This window comes from Dipteris shenzhenensis, chromosome 18 (genome assembly GCF_047967505.1).
Source record: "Dipteris shenzhenensis isolate YYH24624 ecotype China chromosome 18, Dip_SZ_1.0, whole genome shotgun sequence".
Classification (NCBI taxonomy): Eukaryota; Viridiplantae; Streptophyta; class Polypodiopsida; order Gleicheniales; family Dipteridaceae; genus Dipteris; species Dipteris shenzhenensis.
This window is the reverse complement of record NC_141613.1, coordinates 55,364,400-55,386,201: the sequence shown is the minus strand read 5'-3', so window position 1 is coordinate 55,386,201 and position 21,802 is coordinate 55,364,400. Positions and strand designations below refer to the sequence as shown.

The 21,802-nt window shown below is 42.6% G+C and overlaps 1 protein-coding gene across 3 annotated transcripts in view; it reads right to left on the bottom strand.

The window, feature by feature from the left end:
* The window catches only part of LOC147891446 (uncharacterized), a 69,296-nt gene extending 61,366 nt beyond the window's left edge, over nt 1-7,930 (bottom strand). Inside the window, exons 1-2 of one of the 3 annotated variants that reach the window (XM_087389763.1) lie at nt 7,869-7,930; nt 6,989-7,438 (exon numbers count right to left, since the gene is read on the bottom strand). In XM_087389763.1, coding sequence (XP_087245889.1) covers nt 6,989-7,135 — 147 coding nt within the window. In that variant the 5' untranslated portion in view covers nt 7,136-7,438; nt 7,869-7,930. The other 2 variants (XM_087389762.1, XM_087389761.1) reach the window with 2 other exon arrangements.
* Between the last annotated feature and the right edge of the window lie 13,872 nt (nt 7,931-21,802).

Below are 21,802 nucleotides of genomic sequence, written 5' to 3'. Positions count from 1 at the left end.
CACTTAGATGTGACAAAGACTGCAGCAGCAAACTGGGTAATTCTCGAAACTCTATTCGGAGTCAAGATGCGACACTCCAAGGCCAACCTGAAGCAGCAACTCTATTGTGCATGAGTGATAATGAGGATCTAGCGACATTTCTGAATCGTATGCAAGCAATTTTGAAGCAGCTTCATGTGATTGGGTCCAAAGTTAAACAAGACGATCAGAAAGCAATACTACTGAAGAGCTTGCCCACCCGATACAATGAAGTTGCCCGAATTCTACGACTAGATGATGATGCAAATATTATTGATTGTGTTGGATTGCTGTTAAGTGAGGATAAACGTGAAGAAGATCTTTTTATTGGAGATACTGCCTATGCTGCGAAAGATAATCGAAAGATGCAAATACGCTCGTGCTATTATTGTGGCCAGCCAGGCCATATTGAAAGATTTTGCATGAAAAAGCAAAAGGATGAGGCAGAAAAGAAGGAGAAGAACAAGGTTTGCATGGTTCAAAGATCATCACAAGAGGAGGTGGCGGGATTCGTCTCTGCAGAGTTACCTGATCAAGATTGGGCCTTTTAGAAATCAGACGATATTTACCAGAATGCTCTCTTTCGGTGCATGAAGGAATTTTTTATCTTATTTTTGGTTATGGTGTGTCTGAGCTACGATGCTCATATGATTGGCTTTGATGCCTGAGAGATATTTTGGTGTTGGTTGGACTATGATGTCCAACTGTTGGGACTACGATGTCCATTTCTTTGATGATTGTCTCCCTATTCAGATCAAGGGAGGTGTTAGAATGGTGATCTTCTAGGGCGACACCATGTGGCTGTAAGCCATTGGTCTACTGAGCTGGCTTGTTGGAAGAGCCATGCAAGAGTGCTAGGATCGGGTGGAGGATTACATGCAAAGTCTCTTGAAGATCTACAAGTGGTAGGTGACCTTTCAGGGCTCTATAGAAGCGTCGGCGGCGGTAACTTCACGTGGTGCATGGCAATGGCGGTGAATCGAGGCAGTACATAGTTGAGAACAACATGCTCTGTCCTTTTGTCGCAATCACGAGCCTGAGTGCCATGAGGTCGTAGATGGTCAAAGTTTCGGTGACAGCGCAGCTGCTAGGGTACTTAGATTGAGTCTGATACTCAGTTGTAAGCCAACAAACCCCGTAGGGTTGAGTCCTTTCTTTCTAATTGATAGTGTTAACTTTCATTTCGATCATCTACGTGATTCAATTGTCAGTTTAACAGAGTTATTTGCTATCTGTGCCATCATAAACCTTGCTCTGAGAGATAGGACAAAAACTCAGATATATTCCTCCACAAAAGTGGGCAGACAAAAGCTCAAGGATGAGCACAAAGGACAGCAAGGAAGCTGTAAGCAAGAACTGAGTATTCTCCTCTCCCTGCGTGCTTGCCCGGTGCAAGGCAGGTCAGTGCCGGTGATGGAGAATGAGGGAGGAATGGAGCCCCTTTTATAGGAGGGCCTGGAGCCCTGAAACTGACCGAGCAGGCCAGTCTGCTGCAGCCGACTGAACCGACCTGGTCAGGGCCCCTTTTGGGGCTGAATCTGGGCCAACCAGACCTGGCTGGTCTGGCTTATAAATAGGCCCCCTCTGTGGGCCCTTTGCTGCTGCTGGCTGGTCCTGGTACTGCTCCATGTGCCCCCCGTACAATGCTGGCGCAATCTTCTTGCTGGCACAGTCCTCCATGCAGCTAGGTCACCTCAGCCCCTTTCCCTCTACAGTCTCCTGCCCCCTTGTCCCCTCCAATGACAGGCTCACAGGTGGGGCAGTGACATTTCTAACAAGCCAGCGAGCATAGACAAGAGATCTCCAAATCTTCATATATAGGTCAACATGTTGGTGGATTTGTCGGGTCATCCTCTCTAGGTATCAACTACGTCGTCTCCCTAGGGATTGCTGGTCTATGCCATCTAACTGAAAAAAGACAGTAATTACCCTCTAGCTAAACTGCAATTGGACCTCATGATCTCATCTCTCTATCCAAAGCAGCTAATCTCTATACGGTAAGGCCTCATGAACGAAAATTGCTATTCATCTCTCTAGTCTAGATGGACTACGAGGCTAGACAAGGGTCCGAATCCATCTCTAAATAGACAATCCTGACGGCCTCGGATCTCATAGTACACAGGGCTTTTGTTCGACTCAACCTCTTGCATGTTGCATAGAGTGCAAATGCAGCCCTAGGATGGATGCCCATAGCCCGTCCAATGTCAATGTGTTGTCTATGAGAAGAGACATGAAACTACCCGATCGAGATCCTCAAAGCATAAGGAAGGTGAATCCAAGTGTAGCCACGTGGGAGGATGAAACCCTCCTTTAAGACCTATAGACCGTGCTCTCTGTAAAAGCTGAGCTTCACGAGAAGCTCGCCAGGTAGGTCTTGTACGTATGAAGCTATAGTAGATCCTCCCAAATGACCTAATTGCGTCATTTTAAGTGAGCGCAACAGATGGATCTTGAGACTATACTAAAAAGCTAGCAAGCTGTCCTAGTCCAAGACTCACAAACCATCTACATATCTGAGCATACCAACATCTCTAATCTCCCTCGGTCGCTCATGTCATAGATGAGAATGGGGCCAACCATGGTAACCTACGTCGGCCTAAGGTCATGGAACCCAAATCTCTAACTCAATGGAGATATATGATCATCTGGAAGGCTACGCCAAGCTAAAGGGGGGCAACTCCAAACTCAGCAAGGAGGATCTGGTGTGGGACCAAAGGTATAATGTGGATCATCTATGCGAAAACTATAATCTCTCCAATCCATCTCTAATAGTTCAAGGCCCCAACAGAGACTGCCATACAAACCAACTAGGTAGACCAAAGAGTCGAAGAGAAGAGACTTGATCCTAAGAAAGTGGAATCACCGGCGCTTGAGTCTGGAAAGTACGGGATAGCCCCCACTCAGTCAGCCTACTCCCAGATATGTATAGGACGTAACATTCTCTACTAGCAACCCATCGAAAGTAAACTGCTCTCTATGTGAGATTACACGGTCGTGTCAAAGATCATAACCTTGGTTTTACTAAGGTTGACCTTCAAATCATGTGTCTCCCAAAAGGTCTAAAGTGCATCCACATGCCGCTCGAAACCCTTACCGAAAGATGATAGTAAGAGCACATTGTCTACGTAGAGGAGAATCTCAACCAAGGATTCAGCTAAAGATGAGCCCACGCCACCTAGTGTCTCAATGAATGTCTCAAGCTCATCTATGTAGAGACAAGCTCATCTATGTAGAGACTCTCAGATGATAATAAGACCACATTCTCTGCCTAGAGGAGAATCTCAACCAAGGATCAACTAAAGATGATCCCACGCCTCCTAGTGTCCCCATGAATGTCTCAAGCTCATCTATGTAGAGACAAACGTTGGTGACAAAAAATACCCTATTTGACTCCAATCGTGCTCTCATCCAAACCTTTGCCTGAAACCCACTCATAAAGTGTCAAGATTACCCACTTAATCTCCTAACTCTATCCTAGATCATGTATGTGTTTGATGTTTGTAATTGCGTTTTTTCCTATTAGCAAATCACACACTTTTCAAGTATTGTCTTTATACAATGCATTCATTTTTTTCATCCATCGGTTTCTACCATACTAGTTGGTGACCTGCATCTTCAAGATTTCTTGGCTCTTCAATTTTGCATGATCATTGTCATAAGAGCAGAATTTGTGGTTTCAACCTATGTTGCTTTCCCTTTCTGATTGATCGTCTCATTGTTTCTTTTCTCTGGTTGTTCGTCTCAGTTCTTGTTGTTGTTCTTATTCTTCTGGTTGTTCCAATAGCTCTTCGATATCTTCTTTTGTTGAAACTATCATATCTTGTCATGTTGTTCTAGTAGCTCTTCAATACCGGCTTTTGTTGACATTATCATTTCCAATCTGAATTCTCATCAAACACTACATCTCTAAAGATCATAGTTTTCTTGTGCATTAGACTTCTGAAATAGATGTGTCCATGATATGACCCACGTAGGATAAGTAAGAAATGTTTTGCAGCTAGCTTTGGGGATAGAAAAGTGTATAGCACGCCTGAATATTCTAACAAAGCTCCAACAATTCCCCAGCTCCCTAGAGTTAAATCTAATTTCTTGCCCTAGAAGTGTTTCTTCTAATGCTGGCTCTTGATTGTTTACCGAACCAACATGTTTCGCAAACTTTTTCAAGAAATTAAGTTTCGGAATGCCGATTACCATATATTGATTTCTTAACTACATTAGACTTCTAAAATAGATGTGTCATGATATGACCCAAGTGGGATGACATCAAAGAAATGCTTAGCAACTAGCTTAGGGAATGGAAAGGAATATAGCAAGCCTGAATATTCTAACAAAGCTCCAACAATTCCCAAGCTCCCTAGAATTAAGTCTAATTGATAAAGACAGCTTGGAGAAACAGTTAACCAATTCACTCGTTGAAAAAGAAGGAAGAGAAGTAAATGTTATCAACGTAGGGAGAAATGGACACCTAATCATAGGTCCAAATGCAAGGCAAGGCCAATACGATTATAGAACTTCCTGATTCTAAAACATAGCCTACCCTTGTAGAAGATTGTGAACATGACAATTAAAAAGATTTACCTTAGTAAGACTAGAATATATCCAATCATGCAAATTCAGATCTTTAGTTGTTCTAAAGCCCAAAATTCTACAATTAGAATTTTTAACTGTCGGGGCTTCTACACGCGTGTAAGATAGTTGAACAGCTACTCACCACTTGGATGACAATTCAAGGAATTGCATGTCCGCTAAGGTGATAGAAAAATAAGACTAGTATATATCCAATCGCACAAATTCAGATTTTTGTTGTTCTAAGTCCAAATTTCTACAATGAAAATTTTTCTAGTTGTTGGGGCTTCTGCACTCGCGTAAGATAATTCGATATAGTTGAACAGCTGATCACCACTTGGACAAAAATTCAAGAAATTTGCATGTCCGCTAAGGAAGAAGCTAACTGAGTTTTCTACAATCGAACAAGAGCCACAGCTGATCCCTCATTTAAGCAAATGCTGAGAAAAGTAGTTCTAATCAGGAGAATGACAAGCTGACCATCAATAGTAATGATATGGCCAAGATGTAGCAGTTCTCTTTCGAAGAACTCGTGTTAAAACATCTTAGCGTCAAGAATTTCACGTCATAAAATAGCAAGAGCTATTTTCAAATGTTCTTTAAGTTGAAATAAAGCCCTACTATACATGAGAATATCATCAAGAAAAACAATGATAAACATTTCCACATATAGACAAAAAATATCATTCATCATCTGCTAGAATATAGCAGCCTGGAAGACTCCAAGTTGTTCACTCATTATGAGGGAGACTGCTGGAAGCTGGTGGCATCTAGATCGCTCGAGTTCAAAGGTGGGAACATGACTGAAGGTGTGGTGCCATCTAGTGCTACCTTGGATGGACCTGTGTAACAGGGGGTTTGCTTGTGCAGGACCAGACCTGGTGGAGCAGGAGCCTCTAGTTGAAAAGCCGACATCAACACCAAACTATTCCAAAGCACTACGACACGAGAGCTACTGGAGCATCTTCATCAATGAGTTGCATCGGGCCGAGATGTGTCAGCAGTGAGAGGGGGGGTTGGAAAAGTCAACTCCCCATCTGTAAGACTCTATGAGGAGAGCATGAGGGAGAGACTTAGGGTTAGGGCTACCACATGGGCAGCATAGTGGCTGCCATGTGGCTGGCATACCCACAGAGAAGGGGGCTGCCACATGGCATCACAGACTGCCATGTGGGTAGCACACCTCAGCACACCCCTGGCAGGTCAGAGGTCCTTTGGAGGCTGTAGGGAGCAGTGGTGCTGACATCAGCAACTGTAAATGCCTAGGCTGGACAGCATGGCAGGCAACGTCAGCAGCCCAAAACAATGCATCATCAGTAAGGGTGGAAGACGGGAGCTGTACGTCAGTCTGCAGCAACCTGGACAGAGTTTTGGCAGGTTTTCCAGAGCTGATCAGGTTGACCAGGAGGGGACAGATGCAGGGCCAGCATGGGCCAGGTACAGCAGAAAAAGGGGCTGCAATGGGCAGTCTGCTTGCCCTTACATAGACCAACCAGGTCAGCCAGCACACAGACCCATGCATAGGGCTGTGGGTCGGTTTACAGGGCTGGCCAGTTGACTGTTTTAGGGGCTTCCAGCCCCTATAAAAGGGGTCTCTTGGGGGCTCATTCAGTATCCACTGCAGCAGCAGACAACGAGCAACCTGAGCAGCAGACCAGCCGGATCGACCTAGTGGCATTCTGTTTCATCTGTTGTCGTATTGTCCTCTGTAACTAAAGAAAGATAAATAAAAGATTGTAAACTATCACGAATAAGGTAAAGACCAATAATTTATAGCTGCTATTACATATAGAACTACTAATTTTAAATGTCCCACCTCCGACGGGTTTTTAAAAAAAGGCAAAGCAATGCAGTTCGGAAACTCCAATAAGAGATCTCAAAGTGAAGGAGTTTTGGGTAAGTACCAGTATTACACCAACAAATATGCGTTCATCTCATCTATGAATTCTCTGATGGCATACCCAAACGCTTAGGGATCCTTGTTAGAGATCAGATAGCTCTTGTGGTAAAGATGTGATGAGGATTAAAACAACATTACTGTAGTACATGGTTGTACATGGTTGTTTAAACCATGTACTGGGACCAAATGCATCCAGTTTCATTTTTCCCATCTTCAGCCCTTGAAAGCACGTGCATGGAATCGCCATTCTAAGCAAGCAAACGACAAGACTTGATATCCGTTATTCTGATTAACAATCCTCGGCACCATCATCGATGCTCATGTGGATAGGTGTGTAAATCAGGGCATGAAAATCTCTATAAATACCGTTTCCTAGCTTGATATGGTTATGGTTCGCTCTGAGACACAGAAAACACTACTAATGCTCAAGTACTAAGATGTGCATTTTGTTCCAACTTGAATGGGGGTCACAGGGATCCTTAAATCATGGATGGAAATTCGTACCGGAACCATGAAGATGATGCGAACAGTGTATCGCTGATACGTAGGCTCTGTGTAGTTGATGAGATGCATATAAATATGCCATAGTGCCAGAACCACCGCTCCAGAGGTACACATCGCCGCTACTCCGATCGCTAAATAAGATGCCATGACTCCGCTGAGATTCAAGATCCAAACCCAAGGGTTCCTTACTTTAAGGAATTCAAGATCCAAACCCGAGCTCCTGGTTACAGGTGCGGCCTTGCGATCAGCCACAATTGGGCAATCTGAGCTGTCAGCATTATGAGCTTCCCAGGTCAAATCTCCATGTGTTCAACCGGCGATCCTTTCTTGCAACTTGGAGGCTCGTTGAATGACCGTATCAGCCTCGGCGATCGGATGCGAGTGTTTCTGACCGCCTAAGCTCAAATATTGATGCTCCTGGGCTTTCTCCTTTAACAAGGATTGTAATTCCTGAGAAGCCGATGGCGTTACCTTGTTGGTCTTCTTGACAAATTCAGTAACACGAGAGAAAATCCACAAAACATTATGCAAAAGGACACGAAGGTCAGAAGCCAAGCATCCCTGTCGAACCGAGAATGCCGATCGCCAAGATGAGCAAAAGAGGAGAGCAAAATCGGAGGCAAAGGGAAAGCAAGGATGGCCAATGGGCGCGGCAAGCGTGTGGCAATGGCCGAAGAGCAAGGGATCAAAAGAAAGGAGAAAAGAAGAGGGAAACAAACCTTTCCGGAATTACCCACGTTGTCATCATTTATAAGAAGAAGAAGATGAAGATGATGAAGAAAGAAGAAGATACAACCCCCTCCCTCTACATTCATTGCTAGAGCTCTCTTGTGTATGATTCAAGTGTACATTCGATGGTTACGATTGTAGGGTTCCTTACATTTAAATACATGAAGGTCGCCATTTGATGGAGCACAGACCTCCACCACACCATGAAAGATTATCAAAATGCTTACGGATCCATCTCCAACATAGATAGTCTTATGCCCAGTAGGAAAGGTCATTTTTTGATTGGGACCTTCCACATGTCTCTCCACAATAGCCTTTACCTGTGGGAGCCCTTTCTTGCACCTTCATGCACTCGCTCATGATTGCGCACATTCTAACAGCCACCCTCGATCATGAGTTGGTTTCTAACTGTCGTTGACTTTTGTACTCTCAAGTGCTCCCTTTGCGATCCATGGGCTCTGATTTGTCATTCATTGGCTTCATTTAATGTGATTGTCCCTTCTTGCATGTTCACATTAATTGCTTGTGTTTTTTTTGCATGGGCATTCTCTTGGATGACTTTGAATCATAGTTAATTATGTGTGACTTTCAACATTAGGAAGAGGCCTTATTTCCTCCCCTTTACTTTGTCTATCCATTCTTATTCCGGTCTTTTCTATCACATCTTCGATTGCCTTTATGCCATGATTTTTGCCACATTTTGCTCCACTAGCTGTCTGTGTGTCTAGCTACTTTGGTTTGCGCATTGAATTGTGCCATGTGTCATGATCACAATCTGATCTTCTTTGTCAGCCTATTCACATAGTAGTGACCTACTGCTTCCAATTGCCAGTAGTCCTAGCACTCTACGTCTTCCTTGTCTATCAGTTTGCCATGCCATTAATTCGTGCCAAACCATGTCGGCATTGTCGCACATCTAGATTCTGGTTTGCAATCACTTGCTTGTTGCAGTTTTTGCAGTCTTCAATTTGCGACTAGTTTTTTCATAGTTGCCCTTTTGCCAGATGCATGTGCATCAGTCTAGTTTCTATCATCGATCAGTCAGCACATCATTCACCTATTGGATGGATCCATCTGCTAGGCCATCCTTGGGTTCTTGCATCGCCGAATATGTTGGGGTTTCCAAGCCCTTGGTCAGTTTTTTTACAATTGTCTACACTATCTTTTTAACTTTTCGGGTGCAAGTTTCTTTGTCACGTGTTCTCCCAGATACTTGCCCTGCTACCACATGATGGCATCCTTAAAACTTGCACTTCCAATCATGGATAGTCAAAGCTCTTGGAGCTCTAATACCATGTTAAGATTTTAGCCATGTACTGAGGGTGGCCCAACCCTTAGCCACCTAGCCACTCCAAGAAATTCAACCCCTTAAAACTTGATCCTGGGTGATGGAGACCTTCTCCTTCCAAGGTTTATATACCTTGGTATTATCCTACCCACTTTGTATATGGGATTAAGCCCTTGCACACATTTGCCACTTGTCACATCTAGGTGAGGTTCTATTAGCCCTCTCCTTTCTCATTGCACCTTCACGCACTCACTCATGATTGCGCACATTCTAACAACATTTATATAGAGAATTGGAGATGATTCCTTATGGCTCCTTGGGGTCATAACTTATGTGTAGGTGAGTGTTTTATTTCTTGGTGTCAAAATTAATGCTCTTGCTTCCTGCTTATACCTAGGGATTTAGTGTCCTATGAAGGTGAGAACTTTCTTGCCTCATGAGTGGGGATAGGGTTGAGAGAGACCTTTTCTTCATATGGGGTGCATATTGAGGTTGGTGAAAGATATACATGGAGTTATGTGTGATTGAAAATAGGCTTGAACCCCCATGTACATCCTCTTATTTGCTCTTCCCACTTTTCTTTTAGTCACAAGCCTGCTATGAGGGGTCCACCCTCCTCCACTTGAGCTTTTTGTTAACATTCCATCCCAAAAGTCTACAAAAAGGGGGAATGAGGATCCATTGTAATATTAAAACCTATTTTCAAACTTAATAATGTAGAAATAACTTCCCCATCATCACACATGAAAAATGCAATCTTTGCATAATCCACAACATAATAGGGCAACAATGCAAATGAAAGTGCCTTTTTGATACCACTTGCTCCATAACATAATGGAACACCAACGCAAATGGAATCACCTTGTTGAGGTTGATTTTACCATGATTGAGCAAGTTGTATTAAGCTCAGACACAACATGAAGTCCAAAAACCACTCCCATCATAACATAATCAAGAAACATAAGTGTTGACTAGTATAACAAAAATGTGAGTGGCTAATCAATAGGATTTCATGACCTAGCTCAAGGAGAATGGAGGCATAATAGGGAATTTTAGGGGAATCTCCCTTAAATGCAAATTTATGGGGTAGGATCTTGGCAACCAATTAAGCCAAAAGTTAATATTTACACCCTTCTGGCAAAAGAGGATTTGTGGTGGAGTTAGGTGTTTGGCTCCACACAATTCTTTTGATGCCTAGCATGCCAATGCATTTGTTTCTATGAGAAAATAATACACGTCTGGGCTCAACAAATAACAGGATCTCGTACGCAAGAGAGAAAACAAGATAGTATGGAGAATCAAAAATCTGATTACTGTAGAACTGATACAATAGATGGTGCTGCCTCCCAACCGTGCGCTCCTGTGAAAGAAGCTTCGATGGCATGCTGGAAACAGTAGAAGACAGAGGTTGGATGCTAAGGAATCAGGGTTGCTATAGCCGCGATGAAATGGGCTTCACGAGCTTGCTCTTATATAGCCACCAGTCGTAGTCGGTTAGGCTCAATTGGGTGACCAACCCAGTCCGCCCAAAATGGTCGACTGGGGGTCGATCCCGAAATAGGCCACCGACCATACGATAGAATCGGTGCGCAAAACAGAGCAACTAACCTATGGTTACCGTTCGGCAAAGAGCCATCCGAGATCATCTGAGGCTCCAAACGGGCCCCGCAACCCGAGAGTGGGTTGCCTCAGGAAATGCTCCATCTACCCTCAGTGCGGTCAGTCAAGGGATGCCTTCCTGCACTTACATGTAGCCTAGTTGGCGGTGTGCCAACTCTATCTGATGCCGTCTAACCATCAAGCCACACATGGTCCCCATCTGGTGTCCAAACCAAGACCTACCGGATAACAGAGCTACTCAAATGCCTTCTCCTCATATGGGGGGCTTACAAGTAGAGTTAGCTGGTTCCCGCGTAGTTACACGAAAGTGGAGCATTGATATTTAACACCCCCCCTCAATGTCCACCCGCAAGTGAACTTACTTTTTCGGCCCAATGCCAAGTCGATGAAGATGCCTCTCCAGTAAGTCTCTTCCAAGAGCCTTCGTGAAGATGTCCGCAGCATTCTCTGTAGTTGGACAGTACACCAAGTTGACCTCTCCATCCATGATGAGCTCGCGTACAAAGTGATATTGAATCTCAATGTGTTTTGTGTGAGCGTGGAACACCGGGTTCTTTGCAATTGCCATGCAACTCTGATTGTCACATGATAACTGTGTAGGCTTGTTCTGCACTGCACCCATGTCCCGCAAAATCCTCCTCAACCACACTGCCTTGCAAGAAGCAAAGCATGCAGATTTGTACTCGGCCTCGGTAGAAGAAAGAGCAACTGTGGGTTGCTTCTTACTGACCCATGACACAACTCCAGATCCAAGTGAGAAACAGTACCCTGTCACTGATCTCCTGCTGTCCACGTCTCCTGCCCAATCCAAGTCACAGAATCCGGTCAAGATGTTGCCCTTGGTATAGGTGATGCCATAATCAAGTGTGCCTTTGATGTATTTTAGCACTCGCATCCCTGCCCTCCAATGGTTCTCTCGGGGCTTATTGGAAAACCTGCTTATTAGTACACCAGTCGCAAAACTGATGTCCGGCCGTGTGTTGCACAAGTAAATCAAGTTGCCCACAAGCCTTCTGTACTTCGCTTTGTCCACCAGTGGTGATGAATCCTCGTTTGAGAGCTTCGCGTCAACCTCCATAGGGTTACCAACTGTCTTGCTCTCAGCCATGCCAAATGCCTTCAGTATCTCTCCAGCAGACTTCAGCTGTGAAATAAAGATCTGTTTCGGCTCCTGCCAAACTTCAATCCCCAAACAGAAATGCATTAGCTGTCGTTTCAAACTCTCTTCCTAGCAAATGCTTCGTCTGCGAGATCTTCTCTTCATGGTTCCCTGTTATGACAAGGTCGTCCACATAAAGGACCACGATCATACACCTACCTCCTTCTCTGAAGATATATAAATTTGCATCAGATGGGCTCCTCCTGAACCTGTTTTGCAGAAAGTAGGCATCAATTCGCTGGTACCACGATCGTGGGGCCTGTTGTAGCCCGTAAAGTGCCTTCTTCAGTTTGCAAACTTTACCTTCTGAACCGGGGATCTCAAAACCTGGTGGTTGTTCCACGTATACCTCCTCCTTGAGATCTCAATTCAGAAAGGCGGATTTCACATCCATCCGAAACACGGGCCAACTTCCCTAGGTAGCTAAAGCCAAAACAGTACAAATTGTGGTTAGTCGAGCTATGGGAGCAAAAGTATCTTGATAATCAAAACCATGTACCTATGCAAATCCTTTTGCCACGAGTCGAGCCTTGTACTTATCCAACGTGCCGTCGGACTTGTACTTGGTCTTGTACACCCACTTGGTTCTGATTACCTTGCGTTTTGGTGGTCGATCCACAAGGTCCCAAGTGTTGTTCTTCATTATGGAGCCATACTCCGACTGCATAGCCTCCATCCACCTATCATCGCCTTGTGCCTCTTCAAGACACTTGGGTTCATCAGTATGGATCACTTCTGTCATCAAAGCATAGTTGACCAAGTGTTCTTGCGCCCTTCTTTGCTCCTCTAATCTCTTGGACCGGCGGTGTTTGGATGTTTCCTCCTCAATGGTTGGAGGTTCTCTGCCGTCCAAAAGCTACTTTACCCACTTCGGGAATGGCCGTTGTCGTTGTGATTCTGTAGGCTCTTCTTCATCTTCTTTGTCTTGAATCCTCCCAAGCACCGTTGGGGGAGTTCGGTCTACTACTGGTGGCAGTACTGGATGGATATCTTGGTCCTGGTTGTCTGGGAAGGAAGCATCCTCCTCCAATTGATGCGGCTGTTCTGAGAAGACCACATCACGACTTACAATGACCTTCTTGGTAACAGGGTTATAGAGATGTAACCCTTTGCCTCTTCACTGTAGCCCATGAAAATACACTTCCAGCTCTTCGGTTCCCATTTGGTCCTGGTAGCGTCAGGGACATGCACAAAACAGTTACATCCAAAAACTCTGAAATGTGCAACTGAAGGTTTCTTACCAGAAAAGGCTTGCAGTGGAGTTGTCCCATTCACAGCCTTCGTGTAGCTACGATTCAGGATGTAAACTGCAGTGTTACATGCTTCAACCCAAAAAGTCTTTGGCAAATCTTTCCCTTTCATCATACTCCGGCCCATTTCGCAGTGACGCGCATCTTGCGTTCTGCTACTCCATTTTGTTGTGATGTATGTGGCGGGGGTTTCTGCCTCTTGATTCCGTGACTTTTGCAGTAACTTTCAAATTCAGTTGATGTGAACTCTCCACCTCTGTCTGATCTCAACTTCTTCACCTTCCTCCCCGTTTCTTTCTCGACCATTACATGCCATTCCTTGAACCTATTAAAAGCCTTGTCTTTAGTCTTCAGGAAGTATATCTATATCCTTCTACTATAGTCATCGATCAGCGTCATGAAGTAGTAGGAACCACCCAAAGCTTCCATCTCCATCTTTTCGTAGAGGTCCGTGTGAACGAGCTCTAGAGGAGCCTTTGCCCTGCTGGCCTCTTTAGGAAAGGGATGCCGATGCTGCTTGCCCATCATGCAAGCTTCACATACATCGAGCAGATCTGAAATTTCTGGTAGGTATGCAATCATTCCACTTTTATGCATCTCCTTCAAAGAATTAAGGTTTAGATGACCAAACCTCTCATGCCACAGCTTAGTGTTCTTCACATCTGCTCGAGCATTGAAATCTGAGAGTTCGTAAATGTTGTTGCGCCGTGTACCTTTACCAACGACCTTCCCTTGAAGATATAGAATCTGTGCACCATTCTTATCGAATTGAGCTTTGAGGTCCCGATCCATGATCGTGGAAATAGACAAGAAGTTCCTCTTGATATCTGGCACATAAAGAACATTAGACAACTATTTTACAACTCCATCTGACTTGAGAGCAATCGTACCTTTTCCTTTTGCTGGACATTTTGCATCATTGCCGACTGCTACCAGGATGTCATTCCCTACCGGTTGTGGAGAGGTATACCAATTCCGACTGGTCATGTGGCGTGATGCACCACTATCAATGATCCACGGTTCATCTGCAGGTACATGAACTGCCTCCGCGCAAATCTCCTCAATTGCGACGAACAGCTCTATCGGTACTGCCTACGTGCTGTTGCTAGACTCTTTCTTTACTCTGTTCTTCTCATCTGTTCTTCTCATCTGCAATCTTCTTTCGGCACTCATTATGCTTGTGCCCTGCCTTGTTGCAATAGAAGCACTTGATCTTCTTCTTTCTCTTTTTATCATCAGAAGAAGATGGGTTACCAAAGTCCTTACCCTTACCTTTTGTTGATCCGGTCCAGAAAGCCGAATCTTCTCCAGTCCTCGTCTTTTGACGCATCTCCTCTTCCAAAAGCATGGCGCTAAAATCCTCAAAGTTGAGGAGTGAATTTCTATTCTGCGTATTCAGTGCCGTAACAAGACCATCGTACTTTGGTGGGAGAATCTATATGCACCTTTGTGCTAGATTCTTGCTGGTGATGGTGATGCCAATCGCAGTCATCTGATCGCGTAGATTCTTCACCCTGGTGATGAACTTCTCTGCCGCTTCAAACTCAAACAACTTCTCGTTCGTGAGTTGAGTCTCCAGATTCTGAATCTGCATTTGATTCATGGTCTCGTACTGATTTTCAAGACCGTCCATGCCTCCTCCGTTGTGGTGACATCTTGAATTAACGCCATGACGGAATCACTAACACTGCAGACAATAGAACACAGCGCATCTGCATTTCTTCTTGTCCACGCGAGAATCTCATCTGCAGTTGGTACTATCTGTTGTCCTGCATTGGCTAGATCCGGTCTCGCAACCGGCCTCACGTCCACCCCAGTAGCAGTGTCTTAAAGCTTATATGCGCTTAGGATGGTCTTCATCTTGAACTTCCAGAGTGGATAGTTAGAGCCGTCCAACTTTCTGCTTTCACCGAACGGTGGGATTCGTAGTCTTGCGGGCTGGGCCATCTCTCACAATCTGCTCGAAACAGAAAACACACTACCAAATCTCACCAAATGCACACATCAAGTAACTGCATTCATATACTTTTAAAAATGTTTAAAATGAGAATCAATACATTTTAATGTCTTGTGTTAAAATTTCTAAAAGGAATACTTGTATAGAAGATGATTTTTGAAATGTTACTAAGCCATCGTTCACTATTTATTAAATTGTTAAAAAAAGCATTGCAACAACATGTGACAATGAAAAGAGCATCACATAACAAGAACCAAAATGAACTTGAGCACTACTATGGATTTTGATGGAAATTATCATGATCGAGTTTTTCATGCGACATCAAACTAAAAAGGAGAGGTTGCTTAAAAGACACTCGAGGCTCTAACAGTTTCCAAGAATGGATATTGGTATCAAATGTGCTTGCTTGGCTATCTTGTATGATGGTAGCCCTGACTCAACAATCAAATGTGGCTCTCTTGGAATCAACGCATTCCACATGAATATGTTGCCCATATGACCATAATGTGGTATACTTTTTGTACTACAAAGGCAAATAATCAAAGCAATGAGGACTCATTTTATAGCAATTGTGACCATGATTATCTTAAGAAAATCAAAAAGCAAGAAACTTACATGTAGATCACATCCTCGTGCAAATTCCCACTCTCACTTGGTTATGACCTCTCCATCATCTTAAGCTTTATGAAGAGCTTGATGTAGCCATTAGTAAAGAACTATATAAGAATATATGAAGATTGCTTGATGCAATAGGGAAAATGTGTTAGAACTTTTAACAAGTCAATTTGGTTTGCTAAATAAGATTTCCACAATGAATCCTAAGGACTTAAGGTAAAAAAGCAAGGTTAACAATCCTCAATAGCTCATCATGACACATATCAAGTGATCCATGATGTCATATTTTAATATGGAAGAAGAAATCTCACCAAGTTGGAAGGTCAAGAAAAATGATTACATAAATACCTTAAATTTGATGAATCACTTAAACTATCTCCCTAAAAATAAAGTTTGATACCAACAAAATATTTTAATCTTTAACAAAATGGTTTTTGTATGTTATGTTGTATTTTAAGCATCATTGTGTCGACTACAAATGGCATCTTTCTTTGCAAGTAAGCTTTCTCACCCTTCTTATATTATGTGGATTTGGATTTCTTTATTTATTGTCCATCCTTTACTCTTGTTGCTCCCTTTTAGAAACATATTCGAATTTGTATTTTCATGTTGATAGAACTTATAGCACTTGTCTCGAATGTGCACATCTCCTCAATATGGGCTCTGAAGCTTTCTCATCGTCATTGCCATTCTAAACATTTACATGTATTTGTTTCCACCTGAAACCCTCTTGAAACCATTGTAAAAACTAAACTCATCCCCCCCTACCTAATACATCCCCCCTACCTTGCCTGCCACACAATAGTACTAGCTATACCCATACTAGTAGGATAGGGGAGGTTGACCACTACTTTGGAAGAGGGCATGCACTTATCAAACATGGGTGCATGTTGGGAATGAGGGGCACAGATTGGGGGGGGGGGAGATAAGGGGCACGTTGAGGAGCTTTTCCTATGCTCTTTCTTTAGATTTACAATGGAAGCTTCAAGGGAACCACTTCATCTAAACATATCTTATTCACGTGCTAGCAATAATAGTCTTATTATGTGAGAGCAATAATGGCTCTTCCATTAGGTTGGCGATAGGGGCTCTTCATCACATGGGAGTATAATGGCTTTTCCATTAGTTAATAGACCCAAGTTGATTGGTAGTTGAGGAGAACTATTGGAGGGTTGGTGGATCTCTTATAGATGATTAAGGATGCTTGCAAACTTTATCGCCTTGAATAATATATAATTTATTACTTTAAGGTCGACTTTAACATAATTGGACTAGTATATTAAGCTCACAACATGCGATAAGGTTAGGTGGGAATGGGCCATATAATTTGGGTAAATTAACACTTTCCTTTACCTCGTAGGAGAAATAGCTAGCCACAGAAGGGCCTTTGTACGATGAGTAATGGTAATGTGGAAATAGAACCTCACCTATATGTGACAAGTGGCAAATGTGTGCAAGAGGTTAATCCCACATAGAAAGTGGGTTGCCTAATACCAAGTTATATAAGCATTGGAAGGAGAAGCCTTCCAGTACCCCAGATCCATTTTTAAGGGTTGAGGTCCTTGGGGTGACTAGGTGATTGAGGGTTTGGTCACCCTTAGTACATGGCTCCACCACAATTGAATGCCACATGATGAAAATCTTAACACATGTAGAAGCCTCATCCTATCTCCACTGATATGCCACATCGCATAGTTCCATGTCTCGATGGATTACAATCATGTGGGAGATAAGAAATAACAAACCAACACCCTTAAGTCTACTACGTACATGGCATATCAAATAGCCCCTGACAAGTGGGCTATCAAAGTTATATTATATACATGTCGCGTACATGTCTAATCAAATAACAAAAAGATACATTGTTTTCAACTCAGCATGCTCCATGTAGTGGTGTGTCTATGAAGATAAAAAACTCATATATGAACCCTTGTACATGAAGGAGAGAATGTGTTCATGTTGATCCACTTGATTTACCAAGATAGATTCTTATGGAGAACATAGCAAATATGGCCATATGTACCATCGTATGTATTGACACCTTACAAGTGTTCATAATTCTTTTTTTTAATATTCATTATATCATTTTATGTAATTCACAATGATCTTCTATTGAAATGGGTTGCATCTACAAGCATTGTTAATTAGGTATATTTATGATGCACACGTCTTTATAAATAATAATCTTTGATGCATCAATCTTTTCACTTCAAGGTTGCAACATATGTAACAAATTTAAGCACATCACTTATCAAGTCATACATATAAGAGTGAAGTTATTATAGAAATAATTTTTTAACATAAGGAATTAGGGATTAATTCTCATACACTCTACCCCACCTTTTGGTTGAGATGGACATGATAGCCTTGAGGGGGAGCATTACACCAATTCATGGCTTATCTCAACAAAGGTGAGAACATGGATGCTAGCAGGATACCTCATAAGGCATTGGAAGCTACACAAACTATTGGATGGCACTGAGAAGGGATGAATTGGATGGAATTATGGGGTATAATAGTTGCTAATATGCCAAAGAATGCATGTGAGATCAGAGGGCTAGTGACACAAAAGATGTTATAGAAACTATGGCAAGACCTAGGGGCAAAAATGTAGTTTTAAAAACTAAAATTTAATCCAACGGATAGCTATGGGATGCAAAATTTCCTTGGCAAAGACATATCCACGTTTGAAAGGCATGTAATATGCAAAATGAGAACATCTCACATGATTTGGAAGTGAACAAGGGAAGGTGGACAAGTCTACGGGTCCTAAAAGAAGAATGAATATGAAAAATATTCCCCACAAGGGAGGTTAAAAATGAACAGCATGTACTCCTAACAATTCTTGTAAACAATTCTTTATGGCGTATCATGTGGGATGATGCTCCACTATCAATATACCATGGGTCTCTTCTTTGATATTGTTGGCATGGTAACTACTTTGACATGAAGTACTTGACTATTGGTTTGATTTTCCATGCTTTCAACAATTACATCATACAAGTTTGCTTGATTGGTTTGATCATAGGATTCTTTTTGTTGATTGCATGATGAATATGACTCTGATTTTGTGCATGATAATTTCCTCTTTATCTCATATTTCTTTTACTATTGTTATTCTTCTATCTAATTGATTGAAGCTCTTCCAATGTGGGTATCTACATTATCATAACCTTCTCCAAGTCCATTGATGATGACTTGAAATTGTTCTTTAGGTTTCATTGTTTCACTTGTTGTTGCACATTGAGTGTTGATATCTTTGGTTCTCAACATCTATGCATGTCCAGTCTCATTGGTCTGTTAGAAACTTTAATTCATTTTATTCGCGAGTGTGAAGATTCTTGATGTATTCTTTGATTCATATAGGGTTGCAAACATATCCCATGCTGCTTTTGATGTTTTGATTATGCTTAGTTGTCCAAGCATTCTCATTTATGTGAATTATGCTCACATTGAACTTTGTAAACCTTGTGAGAGTTTATGTAGAGGTTTGAATGAAGAGAAGATTTCATTTGGTTGTTGAGATTCACTATAATAAAGATGGTGGAGGAGTGATGGGGATCCAACCCTATTTTGCCTCAATTGGAGTTCGCCAGAGATTAGTTATTAGAATGATGAATCCACCACACTTTCTCACCATTTCATGCTCCATGGACTTTTGCTTTAAACTCTCCACCTCCTTTGTAGGAAGGAAAAGGAGCCGAATACATGTGTAAGATATATTTTGGTCAATAGATTGAACTCATTGTCCTTATAACTGATGAAAGGAGACAATCATGCTTTAAGGAGGAATTGTCTAGCTGTGGCTCAATAACCAAGACCTCTCCTCACATGATAGAGGCATAATTTAGCATGGTTGATGATATTCTATCAATGAGAGTGTGATTTTTGCTAAGTACAATTGAAAAACCCCATACTTGAAGAATGACACCTACACTGCCTGTGAGGACACAATGGAAGCTGAGAGGATGAGAGAGACACAAGTTTTTGGTGGGTGAAAAACACCCTAATCTTCTATTTCATCCATATTTATGTGTGTTTGATTATTGTACATAACCGAGGTTAAGGTACAGTGGCCTGTAACCCCCATAACCTCCCACTTAAAGGTCAACGTGCCTTTAAGGGAGAACAACCACTATCCAATGCCCATCAATACATGACAATACTTAAACCACCACTGACTAGGTAGACTCTTTGTCAGCATATCGGCAGGGTTATCATCTGTATGAACCTTGACAAGCTCTATGCGCTTGTCCTCAAGTACCTCCCATGGTACCTCGCCTCAATGTATTTGGTCTTTGCATGAAAGACCGGATTCCATGCTAGCTGAATAGCACTCATGGAATCACTATGCAATGTTGGTACACTTGTATGAATCCCAAATCTCACACTAGCTGATCAAGCCATATAGCCTCCTTGCAACCCTCTATGACTGCAACATACTCGGCCTCTATGGTAGACAAAGCAATGCACTTCTGTGCACGAAACATCCACAACACTGCACCACCTGCAAAGGTGAACACATAACTAGAAGTGGATCTCCTACTATCCACATGCCCTACATAGTCGGAATCTGTGTACCCAAATACACACATCTCTCCTCTGCCAAAGCAGATACACACCTCCTTGGTACCATTCATGTACCTCATGATGCATTTAACTGCCTCCCAATGCCTCTTTCCTGGATTAGCCATATACCGGCTAACAACTCCTACTACAAATGCAATGTCTGGTCTAGTAGCTATCATAGCATACATAAGACTCCCAACTGCTGACGCAACGCATAAGGAACCTTGGTCATCATGGCCATCTCCTCATCTGATTTGGGACTATCTTCCTGACTTAGTTTCACATATGGAGGCAATGGAGTACTTACTGCCTTCCCCCCCTCCATATTGAAACACTGCAACACTTTTGTAACATACTCCTTCTATGAAAGCCAAAGGAATTTCCTACTTCGGTCACGCGTGATGTGCATACCAAGAATATGGCCTACAGATCCCAAATCCTTCATGTCAAAGGCCTCATGTAACTTGGCCTTCAATGCATCAAGCTCATAAGTGTTCTTGCTAGCCAATAGCATATCATCGACATAAAGTGCCAGGAGTATCAGGCTATTATCCTTAGCCCTTTTATTGTAGAGGCAGTGATCAATCTCACTTCTTCTAAAACTTTGGGACCGAATGAAAGCATCAAACTTGTGATACCATTCTCTAGGCTCTTACTTAAGGCCATAGAGACTCTTTTTCAGCTTGCAAACCAAATGCTCTTTGCCCTTTTCTTCAAAGCCTTCTGCCTGTATCGTGTAAATTTCTTCATGCAAATCCCCATGCAAGAAAGTTGTCATGACATCCATCTACATAAGCTCCATATCCTCTATTGCCCAAGTCCAAGTACATATCTAAGTGTGGTCATCTTCACAACCAGAGAGAATATCTCATCAAAGTCCACACCCTTCTCTTGCTTGAACCCTTTAGTAACCAAATGGGCCTTGTACTTAGGCACATTATCACCTGTGACCTTCATCTTGTAGACCCATTTACATGGCACTGCTTTCTTTCCATGTGGCAAAGAAACCAAGTCCCAAGTCTTATTCTTTATGAGTGAACTCATCTCTAATTGCATAGCATACTCCCACTTGCACTGATCCTCGCGCATCATAGCCTCTCTATAGCAAGAAGGCTCCCCACAATCAATAAGCATCACACAATCTACCCCTGGAACAAATCTCTCAGGCCGTCTAGACACTCTAGATGTTCTTCTCAAGGGAATTTGAGCTTGCTGTCCCACATGCATATTAGCCACATTTAGCTCATCATTGCCACCAATAGATGATCCATCATCTGCCCTTGATTATGTACCCGTGGGAGTACCTGGTGGCACCATTTCCTACACATTCGGTGCATGGACAGCTTGCTATCTATCAACATATGCAGGTGGATTCACATCCTGAAAAGTGATTCTCCTCATTTCCACATCCCTCATGGGTGTCTTATGCATCTTCTTCTCATTGAAGACCACATCATGGTTTCATATCTCTTAATCCATAAAGGCATAGCAGGAGGACACTTTGTAGGGGAAGCAATAGCAAGGAAAATCCTCTTGGTAGGATATTGGTGGCCAATTCTTTGGGCAGATGCTTATGACAATGTAAAAAGATGTGATGTATATTAAGAACCAACAAAAAGACTTCAAT